Source organism: Doryrhamphus excisus, linkage group LG10 (assembly GCF_037039965.1).
Source record: "Doryrhamphus excisus strain RoL-2023G ecotype Guam linkage group LG10, RoL_Dexc_Guam_v1.1, whole genome shotgun sequence".
Lineage (NCBI taxonomy): Eukaryota > Metazoa > Chordata > Actinopteri > Syngnathiformes > Syngnathidae > Doryrhamphus > Doryrhamphus excisus.
In genome coordinates this window covers 16,670,844-16,696,900 of record NC_136366.1, presented here as the reverse complement: position 1 = coordinate 16,696,900, position 26,057 = coordinate 16,670,844, and the positions used below count along the sequence as shown (strand labels likewise).

The following is a 26,057-nucleotide window of genomic DNA, read 5'->3' as shown; positions in this document are numbered from 1 at the left end:
CTTTTTGTTTCCTTTTCAGTTGCTGCCATGAATCGGACTGGTGAGCATGGCGCTTTCATTGTGGAAATGTTTATCAAAACAAACAAATCTGTAACTGCAACACAACGAGCGTTCCGTTAGCACTTCAATCTTGGTAGACATGATCTCGTACCAGCTCCAAACACCATCTTGTTATGGGTTACCAACATCAGAGCTACTGGATCTGCATTGAAACCAAAATCAACCGTCCGATCTCGCGCCGCCAAAACGGATTTAATTTTTAAAACATAATGAAACAGAATGGCATTATATGTATTTTTTGAAAATAAAAACCCTTTTTTTTCTTTCTTTACTTTATTTGCCTTTTATTTTAACCTACAAATGTGTCATTTTGCCTGACCCTGTATATCAACCTAAATATATCGGGCTATACGTTTGTGGACCATATCCCCCATCCCTACAAGATTTTCTCCTCCATTTTCTTCTTTTACCGTTGAGTTGGTGAGTTTAGTAACGTGAGTGTTTCAACTGTCAATATCCTACCTTGAACCCAAGGGTGCCCTACAACACAGACAAGATAGGCAGCATAAAAAAGAGAAAGTTCTGTGGTACTCCAGATCCTTATACAAAACCCAAAAATGAGACATATTTAAACTTACAGGCAATCCAGACATTCCTGTTCGCCCCCTTGGCCCTGCTGGACCGGTACTTCCCTATGAAAGTCAGGAGGGACAAATCATGATCGCATTCAATGAGAAGACAGAACACAGAACACAGCTACCAATGCAACCAATGGTTGCATCAAACCTGGGTCTCTTAGCTGTGTGGCCTGCACGCAAACCACTCTACACCGTGCAGCCCACAGATAAACATTAACTACTATAAGTCCAAGTGCATATGTCATAGTTCCTTGTATCCAAGTGGACTTAGTAGGACGTAACAATAAGATAAAACACTTGTGTCACTTCTACCTTGTCTCCCTGTGGACCAACTTCACCTGGCGACCCCATAAGCCCACGGATACCCTGAATAAATAATCACAGTGAAAGAATCAGCAAGAGATACCGTAGGTGGCTGTAGGTAACCTATGATTCCACATAGCCTACCTTTAGGCCATCAAGTCCACGTGGTCCAGGTAGTCCCATGTCGCCTTTCTCACCCTGAGAACAGAAAAAGCCAAAAAAAGATTGATTTGGGATTCACTGGTGGTCTGAGAACACAAACATTATATTTATTCATCATCATGCATCAGTCAAGTTCCTGAATTACTTTTTTTACCTGTTCCCCCTTCCCCCCGAGATCCCCCATCTCTCCACGTAAGCCAGGTATGCCCTTGGAGAAGAGACATTCATCAGGTGCATACTGATTTAACCAGTCTTGACTGTCTTTAATCAGTCTTGACCAGGGATGTCACATTCAGGGAAAACTCTGCAGTCGTTTTACAAGAATCAAGTCAAAATATGAAGAGAAAAAAAGTATAATATTATGAAGAAAAAATGCATTATTTTGGTCAAATCTGAAAGTATTCACCAGATGTCAGGAAATGAAGTATAATTAAAACTATCCTGCGCCACTTTGCTCTATCATGGTTTTTCAAAAACATGAATACATCTTGAAGTCAGCCTATGAGTAAAGAAAATAGGCATATTGAAGTATTTTTCCCCTAAATGAAGTATTTCCAAGCATTAAATAGATAAAGTGAAGTAAAACACAAATATAAGGCATTCAGAAGATGCATTCAAAGTAATGATGATACAGTATACAGGTATGTATGATATTTCACACTGGGAAAAGTATCAGGAGTAGCATAAGATTGGAATATTAAAGAAAACATATATAATATACATTCATTCATTTTCTAGTAGGTGACTGTGGGGGTGTTACTTCATGTCTCTAGGGCTCTAATAATGTTAAAAACTGAAGCTTTTCTATGATCCGTTTGCAAAAATATGTATTCATTCATTCATTTTCTACCGCTTATAATCACAAGGGTCGTGGGGGTGCTGGAGCCTATCCCAGCTGTCTTCAGGCGAGAGGCGGGGTACACCCTGGACTGGTCTCCAGCCAATCACAGGGCACATATAGACAAACAACCATTCACACTCACATTCATACCTATGGACAATTTGGAGTGGCTAATAAACCTAGCATGTTTTTGGAATGTGGGAGGAAACCGGAGTACCCGGAGAAAACCCACGCATGCACGGGGAGAACATGCAAACTCCACACAGAGATGGCCGAGGGCGGAATTGAACTCGGGTCTCCTAGCTGTGTGGCCTGTGTTCTAACCACTAGTGCACCGTGCAGCCCATATAATATACATACTAAAGAAAAAACAATCGTAATACAATGAATTAAGTTCTTGAACAATTTGTTTTTGAAAAGAGAAATTAAGTCAAAATATGATGAAAAAATCTTAACAAGAACTGTTGGAACTATGGAAAAAGTTTGGACACCCCTGGTTTCGACACATTGATCTTACAGTGTAAATAAACACCATAGGAATCAAACACACAAATCAGGTGTTTTCTGAACTCAGAGCACTGAAACAAGCATAGAAGTAAAAGTAAAAGTAAAAGAGCCTCACGATCGTTCCTGGCCAGCTAAGGTGGCCTGGTGGTCCTGTTTCCCCCTTCACACCCTAAACCACAACACAATTTGCCGTGGGCTGGTGGATTAGGATTTCATAGGATGTACACAGGGTGTGGGGTGTTGTTTCCCAGTAACCTACTTTTGGTCCTCTTGCGCCTCTGCTCCCTCTCACTCCAGCTTTTCCTCGTTTTCCCTGTTTTTCCCAAAAGATAGAAAGTAGAGAGGTTGAATCAACAATATGACAAATACAAACCATTTAAAAATGGAGGCCAGTCCATGCATCCATCTATTTATATATAATGCCGCTTATCCTCATTAGGGTCGCTGGAGCCTATCCCAGCTAAAACTACTACGAGTGTAAAGATGACTTTGGTGTGGTATTTCATGTCTACAGAGCTCTAATAATGTCGAAAATTGTATTTAGGTCCACCCATAACTACAAAAATACTCAATAAATGTATAAGGAATCCTACTTCACTCATCACAATTGGGTCTGGAGCCAATTAGCAATAAATGAGGGATGACTGCAATTCCAGTCACTTTTATTGTAAATGTTGATTCGAAAACGGAGAAGAACGGAGTCAAGCGAGCAGGATAGGTTTGGAGGCATGTGTCAAAAATAGATATTTTTATCAATCACTTGCAACAAAAAGCGTCTTTGTTCACTCGTTCATTGTGGTTAATTGGTTCCAGACCTGTTAAGGGAAGTAAGGTTTAAGATTAATGAAAGAAACCATAGGAAGCCTGTTTGACTTTCTAAAAACAATTTCTAACATGATTAGAGCCCTGTAGACATGAAGTAACACCCCTATAGTGACTTTTACACTCTTATTATTCTTTGTTTATAACACATTGCTCAACTATTATACGCAGGCTAAGATAGGGTTTAAAATTAAAATTTAAATTTAAAATTGACTTAAAATTGACGAAAATTGTTACCCTTCTCCCAACATGACCAATCTTTCCCGCAGAACCAATCTCGCCATCATCTCCCTGTTGGGGGAAAAATACAACCGTTTTTTTTAGGAAAATGGCTACACTGACATATAGAGTCGAGCAATTGAAAATAATGAAGGTGAGAATGTTAAGCAATAACAACTAAGAATGAATAATTATAACAAAATATGAATATCACTACGTACCTTCTCTCCTTTCATGCCGTGTTTCCCATCAGATCCTGGTCTTCCCTTCACACCCTGCAAAGCAATATTTGCTGCTTAGATTTGAACAAAAAAACCCCCACATATTTTATATTACACATTCCAAACAATAATCCAAATGGCCAAATCTGATCTGTGTGAAACATGTTGACATTCTTACAGGATTCCCAATGGGACCTGGAGGCCCCTGAGGTCCAATTTCTCCAGGAGGCCCCTGTAGAAGATACAAGAAAAAGGAAATGGCTTTTAAGTCGGGCACAAACAAACAAACAACTTGAACAAGCTTCACCTCAATGCCAGACAAAGCTGGGGGGCCTTGGATGCCTGGCAAGCCTTCATCTCCCTGTAAAAACATATTCAATTATTTTTAATTTTTAATTTTTAATTTTTAATTTTTAATTTTTAATTTTTAATTTTTAATTTTTAATTTTTAATTTTTAATTTTTAATTTTGTGAAGATAAGCGTTAGAAAATGAATAAATTAATGCAAAATTTAAAATTTAAAATTTAAAATTTAAAATTTAAAATTTAAAATTTAAAATTTAAAATTTAAAATTTAAAATTTAAAATTTAAAATTTAAAATTTAAAATTTAAAATTTAAAATTTAAAATTTAAAATTTAACATTATTTTCTACCGCTTATCCTCACAAAATTGAAAAATTATACATTCAAAATTTTTAAATAAATTTAAAAATGTAAAATTTTAAAATTTTAAATTTAAAATTTTTAAATGTAAAATTTTTAATGTGTTTGATGCAGCTCCATTTGACATAATTTGAATCAGTATCGTCATTTTTGGCATTATTGGTAAAGAACCTGTTGTCCTGGTGGGCCTGGAGCTCCTGGCTCTCCTTTCATTCCTTGTTGTCCTGGTTCCCCTTTAGTTCCTTGGTAACCTTTAGGTCCAACCCCTCCTAGTGGACCCTGAATACATACAAACGATCAAATAGCTTCTATGCGGCATGTTGTGAAGTCGTTTTAAAGAATGATGTCAACCAGTGGTTGACACTTACGGGAGGTCCCAGCTTGCCACTGTCTCCTCTGACCCCCCGTGCACCAGCTATTCCCTTGAAATAGGAAACACACACATTCATGTAGTAAGATTCTGCAGCCATGTTGTGCAAAATGTTAAAGAATTTAATATTTACCACAGGGCCTCTTGACCCAGGAGGGCCAGTTATTCCAGTATCCCCTGACTCCCCCTAGAAAAGTAAGTAAAACAATTTTCAATGAGACCATGACTACTCTTTATTACACTGAATGGTCCAGAAATCAGCATACTTTCTGTTAAGAAATGAGACGTCTTCCATGGCTACATACGGTCTGAGGGTGTTGGTGGGTTTGTTTGTTTACATCGGTGAAACCAAAGCACCTCTACACAAATACGTATATGGCACAACATAAGGTGGATGGACGGATGTACAGACAGACTATCGTCTGTTGTGTTGAAAAGCCGCATGGTGTTGGGGAGGAATGATCTGCTCAGTCTTTAAGTGGAGCAAGGCAGTGATAGTAATCTGCCACTGGAACTACTCTTAGAAAGATAATGCTGTGCATTCGATTATGCTTTGTGGCATAAATTGCCTATTTTGATATAGAAACAGACAATTTGGTTTGTTTTTTGTGTTTAATAGAAGGCACAATCCAAAGGAGCTGAGGTCAACATCGACAAACTTACTGGCTCATAATGGCGACTCATAAAAATCATCCAAATTGAAGTATTTTCAAAAGATTACAGGTGACTCCAGGAAGAAGTACTTGTGTCGGTATCTTCTTACATTATATGTCCGATATATATCACTGCTACATAAAATTCAGGGTAACGCCATGTGAACATGTCCCATTTACCGCCATTCATTTTGTCAATAGGACAAATGAATGGAGAATTCTGAGTAATACCAAATCTGCCCAAAGAGAAAACAAATATATTTACTTTGATGATGATGATGCTGTATAGAAGTACATTATACTCAATACACTCAATATACTCAACCTTTTTGCAATTAGACTAGAAATTGCACATTTTCCGAAATTTTACAAAAGTTTATGTGTGAGGTGGCACCCCTAAATCTCAATGGCTTTCCTCAAAACTTTATGCTCATTAGAAAAAAATGTAATGCCAGCCAAATTGATATAATGAAATTAAAATTTCCCATTCAAATTTGATGCACCCTAATATACATATATACAACAATCAACAACGTATGAGTAAAGTAAAGTACATTTTAATGCAAAAACATTAAGATTAAGATTGCTATACAATCACCTCAGATTCACCAATTCAGCTTAGTTTGTGTTTGCTTTTTGCATGTTGGTAAACGTAATGGAATGAAAGATCTGATCACCTTCTGTCCCTGAAGTCCTATTGGCCCTAGGGGTCCAGACTTTCCAGTACTTCCCTGGGAGTTGAGCAATGATACCATAAAAAAACAATTCAGCATCATTATAATAATGCAAAACACACAAAAGCTGAACATAGTTGGTACTGAACTCATTCTTTTCTTTTTGAATTGAACGCACATATACTTACCTCTAACCCCATCAGACCTGCAGGGCCCACTTCACCTATAAACCCTGGTTCACCCTATTAACGAAAGAGGACAGTAACATCAGAAAATAAATTAAAAAACATAACTGTGTGCTATGTACGTAAGCATTCGCTTCGACAGTCGGTAAAACCTCAAAACAGTAAAACCTCAGTTAGAGGCCGCCCTAGTTAGCGTGATTTTCGCTTAACAAACAAAAAAATTACGCCAAAAATATTTGTGGATATTTTCTGTTAGCAAAACAGAAAGTTAGCCCGTCTATGATGTCATCAGTGTTGACTCTTATAATGTTAAGACAAAACATGTGTCTTTGGGAACAGTCACACTAATAATCACATCTTTAATGAAGTCAAAAAAGTAACCTTTAATGTTCATTTAACTCTTTCATTCTGCTGGTATTTACAGTTGTCCCTCATTTATCGCAGTGGAAGGATTTAAAGTTAAGTAAAAATGGGCTCACTATTAATCCAATGTTGCCTTTCTCTCCCTTTGGGCCTCTTTCGCCATTTTTTCCAAGTTCTCCCCAGATGCCTTCAGGACCAGAGAATCCCAGGAGTCCAACCTCACCCTGCCGCCAACAAACAGTTGACAGATCGGTTAATTCAAAAGTAGATTGGCATTTACCCGAGAGACAATTATGACCTTATTTCCTTTAGAACCGGGATCTCCTGCTTCACCTGGATGGCCGACATCTCCCTGCAGAAGAAAGGTGAACAGCAACTCGTCATGTCTGGTATATCAGACATTTGTGGTGATTTTTTTAAACAGTTTATTCATTATTCATTCATTTTCTACCACTTTTACTCATAAGGGTCGCGGGGGTGCTGGAGCCTATCCCAGCTGTCTTCGGGCGTGAGGCGGGGTACACCCTGGACTGGTTGCCAGCCAATCACAGGGCACATATAGACAAACAACCATTCACACTCACATTCATACCTATGGACAATTTGGAGTCACCAATTAACCTAGCATGTTTTTGGAATGTGGGAGGAAACCGGAGTACCCGGAGAAAACCCACGCATGCACGGGGATAATGTGCAAACTCCACACAGAGATGGCCGATGGTGGAATTGAACCCTGGTCTCCTAGCTGTGAGGTCTGTGCGCTAACCACTCGTCCGCCGTGCCGCCGTATATCAGACATTTGTGGTGATTTTCAACAGTTTATTCATTCATTCATTCATTTTCTACCATTTTTCCTCATAAGGGTCGCGGGGGGTGCTGGAGCCTACAACAGCTATCTTCGGGCGAGAGGCGGGGTACACCCTGGACTGGTGGCCAGCCAATCACAGGGCACATATAGACAAACAACCATTCACACTCACATTCATACCTATGGACAATTTGGAGTCGCCAATTAACCTAGCATGTTTTTGGAATGAGGGAGGAAACCGGAGAACATGCAAACTCCACACAGAGAAGGCAGAGGGTGGAATTGAACCCTGGTCTCCTAGCTGTGAGGTCTGCGCGCTAACCACTAGACCACCGTGCCGCCCTCAACAGTTTATGATCTAGTTTATGATCTGCATAAAAAAAAAACAAACAAGACATGGACCAACCTCGTTACCGATGGATCCTGGTGGTCCCTGTAATCCTTTTAGACCCCCAAGTCCTCTCTCTCCCAGCGGCCCTGGAAGACCAGGTTTTCCAAAAGGTCCTGGGTCTCCCTGTCATAAAATGAGCGGCAAAGTTGGCCACCATGTTGGACTTAATTGCAAGCTATGAAGTCATCCTTTTCAGGAGGAACCTTTACATTTTGTAAACAGTGACATAAACGTTGTGGGATGTTGTATCTGTGTTCACTGACCGGGTCTCCTTTGCCTCCTGGTGGTCCGTCATCCCCTGTGTGGCCTGGAAGGCCCTGACAGATGAAACAGGCATCATTTAGAAATCAAAGTAGAATTTCAAAGTCAGGGCATTAAATTGCAAATATAATGATAATATTAATAATACACCAACATAGAGCAACAACTCATATGGAGACCAACCTGTTGGCCATCAAGTCCAATAGGACCAGCATCACCACCTACGCCAGGTAGACCCTAAAGGTGAGTGTTCATTTGAAAAGTTGAACATTACCACCAGGGATGTGAATACTCCTATGTTTATGTAGTAATATTCCTATCACTATGACTATTACTGCAAGTGACCTTGTCCCCTCGTTCTCCTGCTTCTCCTATTAATCCAACAGCACCTTGAAGGCCCTGGGGAGACCAACAAACAAATAAATCGTACTATATTTTAATTTTAATAATATGTAACACAAAAGCAGCAGTTGATGGTAAATACCCACTCACTGAGATTCCTGCTGGCCCTTGAGGGCCATGAGGTCCAGGGGGCCCATTACTTCCTCTGGGTCCTGGTTTCCCAGTGGCTCCGTTGTCACCCGGTGGCCCTGTAGCACCCTAGAAATAAAGAAGGGGTAACAATAATGTACTTTTTTTCAACATAACAGCTACAATAAAGCAAAATTAATATTATCCGTTACAATAAATGTCTTTAATGGTCTTCCATCGGAACTGCAAACATTGCTAATGGGACTACTCCCCCCCCCCTTCCTGAACCTCTTTGTGGTCACTTGAAAATCAAGCTTCTTGGCCTTGCTCAAGTCCTACAGCATACTTATGGTTTTGCTGTTAATACTACAACCCGGCTGGACTAACATGATTGATAGAGTTGATACCAGCTACTTATAGGTTATCACATGGTTTGTCTGGTATCAGGCCAGGTATCATGCCCCCAAGTGTCAGTATCAGCCCGAGACCGAAGATATGATACTGGGCCTGATACCAGACAAACCATGTGATGATCTTATTATCACATACTCTTTAATCATGAGCTTATTATCACGTACTATTTAATCAAAATACCATTTTGTTTCCAGAAAATGTTCAGTTTATTACATGTATTATATCTAAACAGTGTAAACACAATAATTGCAAAAATATTTCAACAATAATATTTTATCAACAGTCTTATCTTATCAATGTCTGACAATTAAAGTTCCATTAATCAAGTTTGGGTTTTTCACGGGCACGATACCAGAGCAGCGCGCTCTGAGTGGACAGCTACGGGGGCTGATACTGGACATGGTTAAACTCTATATTTTATCAGTATCACTGCCCTGGGCTTTGACACAGTATCATTTCGGCCTTTTCCAGTATCATTCATGGGCGGTTTCTAGGGTACAGGGCCAATTAATACTGTAGTATGTGATAATGCCGTTTAAATGTTTAAGAAAGCTGAATCCTACTGTGTTTAGTGTTTACATTTCAATTAATATTTGTTTAAACATGACACCTGTAATATTTGTTATCATGGTCATTTTTTTCATGTAATTTGAGGGATCAAAAGCAGTATCGGCCACAAATATCGGCCCAAGCAAAATCAGCCATCGGCTAAGGGTGATGGAAAAAAATCGGTTTCGGCATCGACCCCAAAAAAACCATATCGTCGATCCCTGAGTGACTCTGACTCACTTGCGCCCCCTGAATCCCTTTAGGACCGTCACCGCCAGGTCTACCCTGGGGAAATAAAACAAAACAAGGCATTCATGAGTAAACAAAAACATCAACAAGCCATTTTTTAAGTCTTTAAAATCTCAAATTGTTGTACGTTGCCCAAATTGATGAAATGTGGGTAAAACAGAGTCCAAAGTGTAGTGATTCAAATCCCCCCAGAGATGGTAATGAGGTCTGACTGCAGGTCTTGCATCACAGGCTGATGCAAATGGTGGGATGTACAAAGTAATCACGATGACGCAGGAGAATTCAAGTGGCAGATGAGAAAGGATGTATCCCCACAGCTAAACGTTCAATATCTGGTGTATGGAGATGTCCACTTATGACCACCTATCATTCACGAAAAACGTCAGAGTGACATCTGCCCAATGGTCCACAATGGTGAGGTCTTATCGAAGCTACGTATTATAATAAACACACCACAGCATCGGTATTTTTCTCAGTGGATGTTTAGCATTTTGCTAATCCACACATCTAGGAGACCTGAGTTAGATTCCCGACTCTGCTATCTATGTATGTGTGGAGTTTGCATGTCCTCCCCGTGCATGCGTGGGTTTTCTCCGGGTACTCCGGTTTCCTCCCACATTCCAAAAACATGCTAGGTTAATTTCCGACTCCAAATTGTCCATAGGTATGAATGTGAGTGTGAATGGTTGTTTGTCAAAAAAAATGTATTGTTAATGAACTTTCATTGTATCGTTTCTTTATTACAATTGTTTTTTCTTTAGTATGTAGTATGTATGTATCTTTAGTGTTATGTGGGCTGCATGGCTAACAAGCGAGGAGACCCGAGTTCGATTCCACCCTCGGCCATGTCTGTGTGGAGTTTGCATGTTCTCCCCGTGCATGCGTGGGTTTTCTCCGGGTACTCCGGTTTCCTCCCACATTCCAAAAACATGCTAGGTTAATTAGCGACGCCAAATTGTCCATAGGTATGAATGTGAGTGTGAATGGTTGTTTGTCTATATGTGCCCTGTGATTGGCTGGCTGGTAGAAATGCACTTGCTTCTCACCCTTGGTCCTTGTGTTCCTTTCTCCCCAGCTTGTCCTGGTGGACCCTAAAAATAAAAGACAACCAAACAATGTTTTTTCCATCTTGAGCTACTACTCATTTTCTACTACTCATACTACTCATTGATTTTCATCAGCTGTAAGAAAAGGAAACACTGTCGAAAATGCTCGTTTGCCTCCACAACGGCAGTTTAATGACTCCAAACCAACCCGCATATCATCCCCTCCCAACCTAACTAACTAACTAAACATCCCGCCCGCCAACATAGACAACCATGAAACACCAACTTAATCCCGAACGTTTACCCCCCACCCCGAAAGTGTCCCAAAGTTCCCCTAAGAGTCTAACTTAGTCTTCAAGACAGAGGTCAAAGCCGCAGTTCCACTCACGGACGCGCATCCACCTGTCAATCCACCTGGCGTTACTCCCTGGGTCCAGAACCTTGCGCAAAGTCTCAAAGCTCAAGCACGAGAGAAGGGAAAAGGAAATCCGATCAGATGGTCAAATGTTCCCCTGTACCAAGACCATGACAGCAGTTTTCCTACAGCTGAGTCTTGAAATATAGTGACGCGCTTACGGACCCCAGTACCCCGACTGATGGACTTCTGTGGCCATTACAGTGTAAAATGCCTCACAAAATTAGAAAAAAATCAAAAAGCATTGGTAACTACTGTATGCACTTACCGGAGGCCCCGGCTTTCCAACCGGCCCTGGCAAGCCTCGCAAACCCGTCTCTCCCTGGTGAAGAAGACATATCACAGTGATTTTACCATTACAGTACATCAACAAGTACATCTCCGTACTTGTGTCACTTGATTAAGTATCTGTATTTACTTTGACACTTTGGCATACAGTAGTGGAAATAATCATTTGAGTATAATGTATGTGTGTGAATCAGAGGGTCCCAAGTAGAAGAGTGAGGTTACAGGGAGAAGAAATACAGAAAGTGGAGAATTTTAAGTACTTGGGGTCAAAAGTTCAGAACAATGGAGGTTGTGAAAGGGAGGTGAAGAAGTGTGTGCGGGCAGGATGGAACGGGTGGAGAAAAATATCAGGCGTGATGTGCGATTGAAGAGTTTCAACTAAAATGAAAGGTATACAAAACTGTGGTGAGACCAGCCATGTTTGGTCTACAGACAGTGCCACTGAGGAAAAGACAGGAAGCAGAACTGGAAGTAGCAGAGATGAGGATGCTGAGGTTCTCATTGGGAGTGACCAGGATAGATAGGATCAGGAATGAGTACATCAGATGGACATTACATGTTAGAGGCCTTGGAGATAAAGTCAGAGAGGCCAGACTGAGATGGTTGGAGATAGTGAATATATTGGTAGAAGGATGCTGCCAGATAGGCGACGGAGGAAGACCAAAGAGGAGGTTTATGGATGTAGTGAAGGAGGACATGAGGGTAGTTGGTGTGAGAGAGACAGAAGACAAGGTTGGATGGAGGAGATTGATTTGCTGTTTTCAGTAATTATTTCAGTAATATGGAATGAGATTGGGAGCTTGGTGAACTTGTTGCACAAACTACCAGAAAATCAAATAATTGTCTCGACCACTATAGCCATTGCCATGAACAACAACTTTAAACATGTTTTAAGATGGTAAAGAGATGTGCCTACCCTCTCTCCGATGGGACCTGGATGCCCACGCATGCCCACGTTACCTGGGATACCCTGATGGTCAAAGCCACAACATTACAGAAGTCAATAATAGCCATGAACTACTTTCTTTCCAGGGATAGTTCATTCAATGGCAATCAGCAGATGTAATGGGTACTATCAGAAATACTTCATTCATTCATTTTCTACCACTTTTCCTCACGAGGGTCGCGGGGGTGCTGGAGCCTATCCCAGCTGTCTTTGGGCAAGAGGCGGGGTACATCCTGGACTGGTCGCCAGCCAATCACAGGGCACATATAGACAAACAACCATTCACACTCACATTCATACCTATGGACAATTTGGAGTCGCCAATTAACCTAGCATGTTTTTGGAATGTGGGAGGAAACCGGAGTACCCGGAGAAAACCCACGCATGAACGGGGAGAACATGCAAACTCCACACAGAGATGGTGGAATTGAACGCTAGTCTCCCAGCTGTGAGGTCTGCACCACTCGACCGCCGTGCCACATCAGAAATACTTGTTAAGGGATATTTGCATATGTGATGTTGGACAGTCATTAGCTAACACATATCCTTTTAAGGGGCGCACACAAGCTGGAGCCTATCCCAGCTGACAAGCTGACAAGAGGTAAGGTATTAAAAAATTCATACTGTGTTAATTCATACTAACATAAACCAAGGAGAGAACATCACTACTGATATCCACAAGAGGGTGCTCTCGGCATTGTGACACTATATGCTGCTGCTGCCATTCAGTAATATGGAATGAGAATGGGAGCTGGGTGAACTTGTTGCACAAACTAGCCTATTATGTTACTTTAGCCCAGGGGTCTCAAACTCACGGCCCGTGCGCCAAATGTGGCCCGCAGGACACTAGTTTGAGGCCCTCGCCTTGATATGAAAGTTTAATGTTAGTGCGGCCCGCGCAAGTGTGATATGGATGCTGTATGGTATCATGTACCCAGAAAAAATTATTACGTTTGATTAATGTTCATGTTAAAGGTTAAATAACTGTTAATAGTTATCCTCCCTATCCGTGTGGAAGTGGTAAGTTTTTAGCTATTTAAGTTTAAAGGAAATAACTTGAAGGCTACCGTTTAGGTCGCTAGCTCTCTAGTTTGCGAGTTAGCATGTGTCTCAAGACCCTGCAGTTGCGCAATATGTTGTAAATAAAAAGAGTATAAATGTGACTATAGTCGTGTTTTGTCATGTCTACAGGGCTCTAATAATGCTTTGTTCATTTTAATCTGAAAAAAATAATTTGTCTACCCACCAACTATATGTGGTTTCTTAAGTTTTTATTATTTGCTGTTTTATTATTATTATTATTATTATATTTATTTATTTATTACTGATTGATTGATTTTCTTTATTCTTGATTTGTTTATTTATTTTTCATCTTATTTTGTGTAGAAAAATAAAAAGTAAGATATTTGAGAACAGTGGAATGTTTTATCAGAGCTTTTATTGTAGAAAATTGGAACCAAAGCAAAGTTTTTTTTATTTTTTTGTTTTTAATAAATGCATTTTTTTTTTTTGGTTTTTTTTTTTGAAAACCTGATGTGGCCCAGTCTCACCCAGACCTGAGCTCCAGTGGCCCCCAAGTAAATAGAGTTTGAGACCCCTGCTTTAGCCTATCCAGCGTGTACAGTATAGTCTTCATGTGGTCTTTTAGCTGAACAACTTTTATTTCCATAATAAATGTTTGTTTTTCGTCTTGAATTTGTCAAATTAATTTATAGAAAACATATGTAGTGCAACATATACTTGTTTTTTTTTGACTGATGCGAGTCATAGTTTGGAAAATACGGCAAACATGCAAGCAGAGAAACATGCAACTTACACACATAGAGGTCCGAGGCATTGTGTTATCTACAGTATGTCATAAATGAATCACTTACATACATGCCAACTGGGCCCTGTGATCCCTCCAAACCAGGTTTCCCTGTAAAACCCTAATACAACACACAAGTTCAATCCCTTCATACAACACTATTGTCTTCTATACACTATGACTGGCTTGTGTCTGTAGACTCACCGTTTCTCCTGGGTCTCCAGGCATACCCTGAGGTCCTGATGGCCCTTGTGGCCCCTTAAAAAGTCAATAAAAAAAATCTCCATCACCGCATTGTCATGGCAATTCTGTGTATTCTGTGTAAGTGTATTCGCAAGGTGTGTATTGAGACAATCTGACGTTGCCTATTTCATGCAAAAAGGCTCAATTCAATAATTGAGTATCTACAAAAACACTCCTCTGTGTACTGCCTGGCAATTAGGTTTGTGTGTTATCGCATTGTAAAGCTCAAAGTAATAAGCGAGTACATTGTCGCATACCATAGAACCTGGTTGTCCATCAGGTCCTCTTTCTCCAGAAATTCCTTGAAAACCCTAAAAACAGGACATGCAATATGTCATATATATGTCATATAAACCCCTCATATTTCTGCAAAAATTCTATGATACCATTTCAAGGGACAATGCTAAGGAAACAACAATGTGATACAATGTGTACATTTAATATAAGTGACTACACCCCCATGTTGTACTTTACAAATTGGGCTAGTTAGCCATTTTGGGGTCATGTGACTCGTTAGCGTTACAAGGTCTCAGGTGTGAATGCTGTGTGTTAAATTAGGTGTTATGGCTGTCACACACTCATACTGGTCACTGGGAATTATGGTCAAGATGAGCTGAAAAATTGCAATAATTAACATTTTGCATTGTTGGATATAAAGGACGACCAGTCCAGGGTGTACCCCACCTCTCGCTCGAAGACAGCTGGGATAGGCTCCAGCATGCCCACGACCCTCGTGAGGATAAGCGGTATATTTAATGCCATGTCATGATCTGTGTTGGTCATGGTCTACTGTCTTTTCTCTGCAGTGCTACTCCGACCTACTCCGTCAGTAGGCAGGCTGGTCCTGCACACACAGTCACTTTTAAGCTCAGCTGTCAGACCAGTTCAATGCCAGATTGTCCCTAAAGCTACCCCGTGCTGCACGCCCTGTACTCTGCCACATGTATGATTTCCCGGAGTTGATGCGTTCCGGTTTTTAGTTTTGTTCTAGTTCCGCTGGAGTTATTTTTCTGTGTTTTTGTTTGATCTACTGTTTGTTACTTCCTGTGCCTTGTGTCTGTTTTGCCTGTAGTATTTTAGTTTTTGGTGTTTTTTGTCACAGCTTTGTATGGCCTATATTTTGTTAGCGTTTGTTACCAGTTTTGTATGGTTTGAATGGTTTTTGTTCGGAATTTGTCTCTGCAAAACTCCGAAGCTCTACATAGAACTTCCCAAAAATCCAACAGTGCAAAATGTAAATTCTTGCAATTTTTCAACTGGTCTTAACATTTTGATCAGGAGTTGATATACATAACCCTAAAAAGACAATAATAATGTCATAAAGAGTTGATAAAACATTCATTTCCCTTACCATGGGCCCTGTATTACCCACAAGGCCAGTCACACCCATGGGTCCCTAATGAAAAAAACATGGAAAAGATTTTTCTCAATAGAAAAGGTTATTAAAATTGCTAACTTACAAAAACCCAAATACCTTCTTTCTTACTGTAGACATGATTACATTAATTTCCGGTGGAAAATCTGGTCAGAGTTTTAAATTATACATACTGTCATCTTGTTCCCAACTCTATGACACAGAGAAATTGGACTGCGAGATCTATACTCCAACTCCAACATCTACTCCACCCTCAACAACTGCGTAACTGATATCAAAACTTGGATGGAACAAAATGTTCTTAAACTTAATAGTGACAAAACAGATATTATCATCATCGGTCCCAAAAACATCCCAACACCCACCCATAATTTCCATCTTCAATTTGACAGCGCCACCCTCACTCCATCCCCGCTCATCCGCAACCTTGGTATCCTCCTGGACCCCACCCTTTCATTTGAACCCCACATCAAACAGTTAACCCGGACTGCATTCTTCCATCTTAAGAACATAGCCCGACTACGTCCATCACTTGCATTCTCTGATCCATGCATTCATCCCAACCAGAATGGACTACTGCAACAGGATTCTCTACGGTACACCATCCAAAACCCTCAACAAACTACAATATATTCACGACTCCGCTTTACTCTGTTTACTTGCTTTTATACAACTCCATTCTTCTGTATCAAATCAAATCAATCAAATCAACTTTATTTGTATTGCACTTTTCCTGCAAAGACATGCAACACAAAGTGCTTTACAGAATTAAAACAATTTCCACAATTAAAAGGAAAAAAAAAACAAAGAAACAAAAGAAAGCCCCTCCTTCCCACCCTCCATACTAGACCCCCACACACACACGCACACACACACAATCACACACAGTAGGGAGACATGGCATGGCCCTTTGGGGCCATCCACACTGGGAGGAGCTGCAGGCCGTGCCATCGGGGGACCAGCACCCGGGCCCCTCGACTCCAACAGACGGGCGGACCCCGACATTAAAGGGAGGAACCCCCAGCCGGCCAGGTCGAAGGGACCCAAGGATGGCACCCCCTCAGTAGACCCGACACAGCCCCCAGTGTGGAGGACCCCTGTAAAGTGTCTTTCAGTATTTTGAAAAGCGCTATACAAATAAAATGTATTATTATTATTATTATTATTATTATTATTATTATTATTATTATTATTATTATTATTATTATTATTATTATTATTATTATTATTATTATTATTACAGTAACGTCTCGTTATATCGATATCGGTTATAATGAATTACTGCTTATTACAATACTATTTTCATTTCCCGGCAAATTTCTAGTCTTTTATGATATAATTAGTTCCGTTAGTACGATACCCGGTTATTATGATAATCCGGTTACTACGATGCCCTTTTCATCTCCCGCCAGCCAATTTGGTCTGCTTATATCGATACAAAAGCAGCTTAAATCAATCTTTGCTTAAGGATTTCAATACCAAAAAAGAACACGGCGAACGGCTGCTTCCAGTCAACTTTATTTTTCACACTTCCACCACCAGAGCGCAGCACACACACCGATTCCCGCACTTCCTGGTTCACAGGTCATGCTCAACCCGCCCCACATAGCTGGCCAAACACATGCCTGCAACAGAAGAACCAACTGACATAGCATACACACCTATTCCAACGAAGACACAAGCGTACAAATACATGTATTTAATTGTGTTGTATTCAGATATCTTTTTATCGCTTGCAATAATCACTGTTTTTCATATGTACATGCTGGCGTTCGTGGTTTCTCTCGTGTGTTTAGATTCTATACACACGAGAGAAACCACGAACGCAGTTGGTTCTTCTGTTGCAGGCATGTGTTTGGCCAGCTATGTGGGGCGGGTTGAGCATGACCTGTGAACCAGGAAGTGCGGGAATCGGTGTGTGTGCTGCGCTCTGGTGGTGGAAGTGTGAAAAATAAAGTTGACTGGAAGCAGCCGTTTGCCGTGTTCTTTTTTGGTATTGAAATCCTTAAGCAAAGATTGATTTAAGCTGCATTATTGCCCACTTTTAATGCAGTTCGGCGCAGGATCGGATATATCGACAGTCCGGTTATATCGATATTTTTTCCGACTCCTGACAATATCGATATAACGAGACTTTACTGTATTATATTATACCCCTTGTCCTCAGGCTTACATCCTAGACTGATCACCAGTCAATCACAGGGCAGGTATCCCACTTATGTTGAGAAGACCTATTTTCCAATATTGTTAGATGGGCGAACAGGGTTTCCCAGCCTATGGACTGTGGAACCACATGGGAAGGAGGGGGCAACAGTCTCCGGCCAACTATGACACATAGTCCCTCCGGCATTGCTGAAGTCTACTCCGTGATATCATTACTTCAGAAGCTGCCCAATCCACCTATTAACCTCACATTCCCACACACGAAAAAAACAGAATATCCTCTTCAACCCACTGCTCAGACACTATGACAGTAGATAACCACCAGAAACAAAACATCACAGGCATCATTTACAGTTGATTGAAATATGAGAATGGGAACCTGTGTACCAGGCTTTCCTTCTGGTCCCACTGGTCCAGGGTTACCCGCCGAACCCTACAATATATCATTGAAATACAAAAAAAGAAACACACGGATATGTTTAGTTTCTAAGACCTGTTGTCTTCATCGGAAGCCAAGTCAAGTCAAATTGTCCTTTATCGACTGGAGAAAGAAAGGCTTTGACTGGGCTTCTGAGTAAGACAGTGCATGGCGGTCAAAACACGTCAAACTAAAACAGCATCTAATACACCTAAAGAAAAAATTGTCGGAATATAACAATGTAAATATACTGTATATTCAATAAGAAAACATTGAAGTCATTGGAGCTAGGCATGCATTGACTATCCGTACATGGAAACAGATTTCTGACAAGCAACATTACCGATGGTCCTGGTTGGCCGCTGTGTCCCCTTTGTCCCGGACGACCCTGCGGAAAGTAAAGGCACCACTCACACATAAACTCATTGGAAAACTATTGTCACGATCCGTTGTGCTGCTTTGCTGCCGTCTGCCTGTTTTTAGTCGCAGTGCACCCCCGAGTGTCGGGCTTTTTTCCTGTGCCTCCCTGCCTTGTGTTACGCCGTTGTGCTTTCTGGTCAACTCTATATCGTGTTTTGTGAGTACCTTTTCTTACCTGCTTGGTTTCTCCAATAGCAGTTAGTTTGCAAGTACAGTAAACCTCGGATATATCGGATTCAATTGTTCCCACTGGTTTTGTCCGATATAAGCGAAATCCGTTATATGCGTATACCGGAAAATGTCCGTTTTACGCATATATCGGATATATAGCCGGTATATGCGTAAATCGGATTTTATTTGTTATAAAAAGGCACTTCCTTGACTATGTTTCCAATGTACCTGGACGCGCAGGCAACGCTGCAAACGCTGCAAATGACGTCGTATAGCGGCCTGTCACGATTCGGCGAATCGGAGCGCCACGATGCGGCCATCCGATATATGCGAGGGAAATTTAATGGAAATGCATTGGAACGGGACTGGAGATTTTGTCCGAAATAGGCAAAATCCGTTATAAAAAATACGATATATACAATGAATTTTTATTGGAAATGCATTACAGAAAAATCGGTTCTTTTTTTATCTGTCCATTGTGAGCGAATTTCCGATATATCCGAGTCCGATATATCCGAGGTTTACTGTACCTTCCTGCTGGAAAACGTTGAGTAAATTGACTTGTGAGCACCTTCCATTGGATTCAGAGCTGGATTTCCCACACTTTCTATTTAAATTACCATTTAAATTATCATCCATCCATTTTTTATGCTGCATATTATGTATTAAAATGTTGTCAAAGGCAAAATGATGGATTCAAGACTAAAGGGGGTATTCTGACAAAGACGCTCAACCAACCCAGACTTTGTGCTCAGGGTGTAGCTCAACAAAACCGAGATTCCACAAACAGAACTAGATGGTACCGCAATGGTCGTCATCAGCTAACTTCGTCAAGTCCGGTTCACAGCTTTGTTCTCAGTGCATGTTTACATGAAAACAGGGCATTTGACATCATATTATTTGACTTTTGTTCAAAAACGTAGCCATCGTGTTTGGGTATATGACAAAAAATGTAATTATCATTGCGTGTTATGACGAGCATAAACAAGTATTTTTTTCCAGTCGATTGATGTCTGAGTGCTTATTCCTCCGGAAAATATTATATAAGAAGACTAACAGGGTGAGTACTCACACAAGGACTGCTGTGACATTTATGTCGCCTAATTATTCACATTTCATATTGCATTTCATTCCTGGTTATTCCTCCTTATTCCTTATAGATGGATGAAATCATTAGGGAATACTCTTTTTATTCATGTTTTTTTTTCTCCAATGTCCCCTCAGAGGTTCTAAATAAATGGTGAGGCATCTCCAAATGAGTTAAACAGTAGAACATGGCCAATTTTAAGATGAAAGCCTGGACATAACCTGGTCAAGACCAGATTATGAGTTAATACCTAATGTAGAATTCATATAAAACCTTGTACCTTGTTCCCTCTGGGTCCCCGCTTGCCATTTCGGCCATCCGGTCCCCTGTTTCCCTATAAGACGGTTCACATATTAATGAATGTGACAATGAAGAAAAAGCCAACGATTGTAAATTAGGATTAAAAGTCTAAAATACGTAATTTCAAATGTAGCAGCAAAGAGTGGATGTGAGATCCTTATGATGCTTGTTAGATACCTGGAAATCTGTGTGTCAATGTACATCAAGAGAGTGTATATTTGCTGGTCTGAGTGTCTTAAATCGTCATGAAATCATGTTTATCCATATTTAAACCTCATATTATAAATATACAACATAAGGTGGCCAGAAATATTTCAGTATTGAAAAAAGCAAAATTTGTTCTCAATCAGAAATCACTCCACACTCTTTATTGCTCTCTGGTTCTACCATATCTTACTTATTGTGTGGAAATATGGGCTAATAACTATAAAAGTAATCTTCACTCGCTAAATGTACTGCAAAAAAGGTCAGTAAGGATAATTCATAATGCCGCCTACAGAGAACATACTAACTCCTTATTTCTAAAATCACAAATACTTCAACTTGCTGATATAGTTCATCTTCAAACAGCTAAAATAATGCATAAGGCTAAAAATAACCAATTAGCTAAAAATGTCATCCAATACTTCTCTACAAGAGAGGAGAAATATGATCTCAGGGAAGAAGTACATTTGAAACACTTCTATGCTAGGACTACGTTAAAAAGCCATAGCATTTCAGTATGTGGAATCAAACTATGGAATGGATTGAGTAAGGACCTCAAACAATGCACAACGATGAGCCAATTCAAGAAACAATACAAGCAGTTGATGTTTGCTAAATACAAGGATGAAGAGTCTTGAACCAGTCATGATGTGCTATATATATCACTATATTGACACTTACTATGGTACACATTATGGCATTGGATGGTCATATCACCTCGTAACAAATTAAAAATTACAAAAAAAACCCTTAAGCTATATTAGGAAAGCAGGAAGTGAACAAATGTAACAGTTACTGATTGTAAAAGTACCAGATGGAGGGGTAGGATTTAATAAGCTTTGCTTCTTCCTACTCCTTTTGGACATGTGGAACTGTGAACTGATTATGGGATGCACTCAATTGTAATCTGATGCATGTTCAAATGAAATAAAACCATTACCATTACCATTACCATTACCATTACCATTACCAAAGTACAGGACTAATTTCAGGCCTCAGATTCTTTACATTCTGTTCTAACAGGGCAGCTATAAAACACATAACCAGGGGAGCTGCAATATTTCACAGTCATTTGGAGGTTTGGATCCACATATGATCATACTGGTATCATACTGGTAGTTCAGGGACTCAGACCAACCTTTAGTCCACTACTGCCCTGTTCTCCCTGAAGACCAGTTTCACCATTCCCGCCCTGGAAGATGAAAGATAAGTCAGAAATATCCTGTCAATATCATGTCAATACAAAGACTACATGTATTGTTGTAAAGATCATGAGTATGCTTATTATATGCTATTGTGTGCTTATTCTAGAATAAACTAAAGTGGAACCTCATTTTGGTGGGGTTTTTTTTGGTTAAAATTAAAAATGTACACCAACATTTTTCCTCAGCTTGTGTGCAGTTTCAATATGGCGCACGTCTTATGTTGTTAATACACTGCGGGAGTCCACCTATGTTCTTAAAGGGGACCTATTACGTTTTTCCCACTTTTCTGACCTATAAATGTAATTAGAATGTTGTATTCTCATGTTAAATGATGCCAAAGTTTCAGATAATGAGGTTTAGGCATTTGGAAGTGAGCCCTAAAAATAGTTTAGGATGGCTCAAAACGGTCTGTTTCAAAAGGCGTGCTAAAATTGCCCCTTTGTGATGTCACAGAGGAGTTCCTTATATGGGCGTATCTGTAAACCGCCCTCTCCCAAGCTCTGCTCCTCTGTTTACTTGCTAGCAAAGCCACGTTTGTTTACAATTCCTAACGACGCCACCATCAGGTACAAGTGGTTGGAATTCCTGATTCAATACCAACAAAAGAAGTGCATTTTAATCTGTCAACAGCATTCCAGACAGGACTGTTTTTTTGAACATGGGCCAGTATGCAGCTGGACTATCTGACAAGCTGAGCAAACAATAAGTAACAATTTATCAGTGTCCTAACTGGGTTTATTTTGTGTAAGTTATGGAGCAAAAGCGCTTGCATAGCCGTTTCCCACCACAATTTTGGTTACCAATGCTGTAGAAAATCTAATGCTAAAATGCTAAAGCTACTTACCATTAACAGAAGTTGTTGTAAGTTGTAAGTTGTAAGAAGTTGAAGAAACCTCTTTTCTACTTCATTTAACACATATGGCTTTATTTTAAAAGCAGACATTATAAAAAGCTACATCACTGTTTATTATCACCCGGAAGTGTTTCTATGCATACAGGAGTGTGACCAACTACAGCGGAGTGGGCTTGCCTGGAGGCGGGCCGTGGGTGGAATACATTAAAACAAAACATTTTTGCTGTAACCACAAAATCCAAACAAATACAGCTGAATAGGTGCAGATTCTGGAAGATCTAGTATAAAGCTTTCTGTGCTGGTTATTGTGTGTAGCTGCTCTATAGGATTCCACAACTCAATACAAAAGGCCAAAAAATTAGCATGATAGGTCCCCTTTGATATATTTATTTATTTTTGCTAGCATCCTAAGATAAAAATTTGACTTTCAAAAATTTTAACAGGAACATGTTTTTTTTAGTGGCGGCACGGCGGTCGAGTAGTTAGCGCGCAGGCCTAGGAGACCAGGGTTCAATTCCACCCTCGGCCATCTCTGTGTGGAGTTTGCATGTTCTCCCCGTGCATGCGTGGGTTTTCTCCGAGCACTCCGGTTTCCTCCCACATTCCAAAAACATGCTAGGTTAATTGGCGACTCCAAATTGTCCATAGGTATGAATGTGAGTGTGAATGGTTGTTTGTCTATATGTGCCCTGTGATTGGCAGGGTGCACCCCGCCTCTCGCCCGAAGACAACTGGGATAGGCTCCAGCACCCCCGCGACTCTCGTGAGGAAAAAGCGGTAGAAAATGAATGAATGTTTCAGTTAAAGTCAGACCTTTAGAATGAATTAATGACCCTAACCAAGGTTCCACTGTAAATTCAAGGTAATCAGTATCAGCTGATGGTGAAAAGCTAATTGTACGTTAAGAACCAGTGGCCAAAATGACACTGAGGTGTCTTGCAGAGTGACTGGGGTTGGATGGAATGGGTTCAAGCCGCCTCCAAGCTTCCAGTTACCGGATGATGTGCTCTACCATCTGAACCACTGCTGCATACATCAACCACCAAATGTTATGCATCTGAGTCACCAGAAGACAAAATGCTGTACATAGTACCTCAGTGCCTTTGGGGCCTGGCTGGCCCTTAAGCCCAAGGTAACCTGGAAGTCCGGCGGGGCCCATCTCTCCCTGTGGACCCCCGACTCCAGCTGCTCCTTGCACGCCCTAAGAGAAAATCATTCTGACATCTACCATGGGTAATAATTATGTTTAGAAACAGGTCTTGGTCCTACCTTATCTCCTTTAGGTCCTGGAATCCCCTTTTCTCCATCTGGCCCACAGGGACCCTGTACATAAAAAAACAGCTTTCATGATTTGAAGAAAAAAAGGAAAAGTCATAAAATTATTATCTATAGTCTATTTTAACAGAGCTTACCGGCACTCCTGGGAAACCTGGTGGACCCGGCTGCCCTGGTACACCCTGTACATAATTTCAAACCGGATATCAGACTAGAAAAACTATATGAGAGAAATTGGAATGCCAGTCAATCAATACAACATCCTTATTCTCAAGTGTCAGATGGCTGAGACCGCCACAGAAGTACACATGATTGAATTGTAACACAATACAAGTGAGAATATTAGAGCTGTCAATCAAAAACAACACTCTCCACAATGCTTACAGTAGAAAGTGTATTAACAGATATCATGAAAAATGGGGTGAAAGGCACTTTTCTGTTTATCATGGATCACATCATATTTCACTTGATGATACTAGGACATGAAAGAAGTGTTTCAGCTGCATAGCAATGAAAATGAATGGTGGTCAGAAATAAACATAAAGCTACAATTGTTGCCTTCAATTAAATGGTGATTAATGTTTTTTTATGTCATGAGGCTAAAGTGTCGAAACAGTGAGAAACTCAACTACACTGGAAGCTTTTTTGTGAGATTTATTTTGGTATTTCCTTTATTGACAGTGGAGCAATAGCTCAGCGCTACCCCTAGAGGGCGCCCCTCTAAAGCAAAACGGCCGTAAGATGGAACTGAGAGGCTGCATATTCAGAGCGATTTCTATGTTTATGAGCCACATAATATACTGTTATCTTCAGCTTATATTGTTAATTGTTATTTATTGTATAATTGTTTATTATTAATTATTGTTTTTTTAATTGCAATAAATGACCTTGATTGCACATTGTAACTTATTTTCCTTAAGTACAAAACATCATCAGCAAATTATAGTTACAAGCATGGGTGTCCATTGCTGCCCGGGAGCTATTTGAGGGACGTAAATGACTAATGGGGCATATTGTAAAAATGAAAACTATAATACAATAATAATATTATATTATATTATAGTATATTAATAATATATATTATTATATATATGTATTATATTGTTGTATAATATAATACAATAGTAATAACAACAAAAATGAAAAAATCAGCATTAGTTTTACAAGAAGTAAGTTTAAATATAGGAGAAAACGTCATAATAATGCCTTGAATATAGTGCTTTTTAGTAGCATAACGTTGAAATAGTGGGACAATTTAAAAATAAAAAGGGTAGAGATGAAAAAAGACTGCTGTAAAATAAAAAAAATCAGCATTAGTTTTACAAGAAATAAGTTTAAATATAGGAGAAAACGTCATAATAATGCCTTGAATGTAATACTTTTTAGTAGCATAACGTTAAAATAGAGGGACAATTTAAAAATAGAAAGGGTAGAAAATGAAAAAAGACTTATTTTCTAAGATTTAACAAGAAGTCACATTTAAAGTCACATTAGGAAGAGAAAAGGGTCATATTTTAATTGTAATTATAAAAATGTCATAATTTGAGAATAAACCAGTAATACTATGAGGAAAAATTATGTAATTTCATAGCCTAAACTTTGAATACCAAATATAAAAATGCGTATAATTCTTTTACTGATAATATTATGAGAAACAAACAAAACATTTCTTTAAAAATAGATTATAAAATGACAATAATACACAGATAAAGTCAAAATATTATGGGAATAAAGTCACAACATGAGAAAAAAAATTACAAGAAAAATCTGAAATGCTGCAATTCAATTTGAAATTTACCAAAAAACAAACATGGACATGGAAAAACAGCTGTAATTTTATAAGAATAAAGTCATATTCTAATTAGCAAATTAAGGTATATTATACTAATATACACTACATACTAATATTCATTCATTCATTCATTTTCTACCGCTTTTTCCTCACGAGGGTCGCGGGGGGTGCTGGAGCCTATCCCAGCTGTCTTCGGGCGAGAGGCGGGGTACACGCTGGACTGGTGGCCAGCCAATCACAGGGCACATACTAATATTATGAGGAAAAATAATGGCATTTTATGA

At 39.7% G+C, this 26,057-nt stretch overlaps 1 protein-coding gene across 1 annotated transcript in view; it reads right to left on the bottom strand.

Moving 5' to 3' along the window:
• The window catches only part of LOC131104547 (uncharacterized), a 71,184-nt gene that overhangs the window by 7,674 nt on the left and 37,453 nt on the right, over positions 1 to 26,057 (bottom strand). The window contains exons 19-56 of the mRNA XM_078794234.1: positions 24,119 to 24,163; positions 23,976 to 24,029; positions 23,800 to 23,907; positions 21,787 to 21,840; positions 20,425 to 20,478; positions 18,810 to 18,854; positions 18,428 to 18,481; positions 15,862 to 15,906; positions 14,768 to 14,821; positions 14,472 to 14,525; positions 14,335 to 14,388; positions 12,431 to 12,484; positions 11,495 to 11,548; positions 10,812 to 10,856; positions 9,757 to 9,801; positions 8,575 to 8,682; positions 8,428 to 8,481; positions 8,266 to 8,319; positions 8,085 to 8,138; positions 7,837 to 7,944; positions 6,921 to 6,974; positions 6,739 to 6,846; positions 6,263 to 6,316; positions 6,078 to 6,131; positions 4,881 to 4,934; positions 4,746 to 4,799; positions 4,549 to 4,656; positions 4,021 to 4,074; positions 3,892 to 3,945; positions 3,714 to 3,767; positions 3,511 to 3,564; positions 2,711 to 2,764; positions 2,567 to 2,620; positions 1,258 to 1,311; positions 1,086 to 1,139; positions 951 to 1,004; positions 639 to 692; positions 523 to 540 (exon numbers count right to left, since the gene is read on the bottom strand). Of these exons, the coding sequence (XP_078650360.1) occupies positions 523 to 540; positions 639 to 692; positions 951 to 1,004; positions 1,086 to 1,139; positions 1,258 to 1,311; positions 2,567 to 2,620; positions 2,711 to 2,764; positions 3,511 to 3,564; positions 3,714 to 3,767; positions 3,892 to 3,945; positions 4,021 to 4,074; positions 4,549 to 4,656; positions 4,746 to 4,799; positions 4,881 to 4,934; positions 6,078 to 6,131; positions 6,263 to 6,316; positions 6,739 to 6,846; positions 6,921 to 6,974; positions 7,837 to 7,944; positions 8,085 to 8,138; positions 8,266 to 8,319; positions 8,428 to 8,481; positions 8,575 to 8,682; positions 9,757 to 9,801; positions 10,812 to 10,856; positions 11,495 to 11,548; positions 12,431 to 12,484; positions 14,335 to 14,388; positions 14,472 to 14,525; positions 14,768 to 14,821; positions 15,862 to 15,906; positions 18,428 to 18,481; positions 18,810 to 18,854; positions 20,425 to 20,478; positions 21,787 to 21,840; positions 23,800 to 23,907; positions 23,976 to 24,029; positions 24,119 to 24,163 (2,241 nt within the window). The remainder of the gene's footprint in view (positions 1 to 522; positions 541 to 638; positions 693 to 950; positions 1,005 to 1,085; positions 1,140 to 1,257; positions 1,312 to 2,566; positions 2,621 to 2,710; positions 2,765 to 3,510; positions 3,565 to 3,713; positions 3,768 to 3,891; positions 3,946 to 4,020; positions 4,075 to 4,548; positions 4,657 to 4,745; positions 4,800 to 4,880; positions 4,935 to 6,077; positions 6,132 to 6,262; positions 6,317 to 6,738; positions 6,847 to 6,920; positions 6,975 to 7,836; positions 7,945 to 8,084; positions 8,139 to 8,265; positions 8,320 to 8,427; positions 8,482 to 8,574; positions 8,683 to 9,756; positions 9,802 to 10,811; positions 10,857 to 11,494; positions 11,549 to 12,430; positions 12,485 to 14,334; positions 14,389 to 14,471; positions 14,526 to 14,767; positions 14,822 to 15,861; positions 15,907 to 18,427; positions 18,482 to 18,809; positions 18,855 to 20,424; positions 20,479 to 21,786; positions 21,841 to 23,799; positions 23,908 to 23,975; positions 24,030 to 24,118; positions 24,164 to 26,057) is intronic.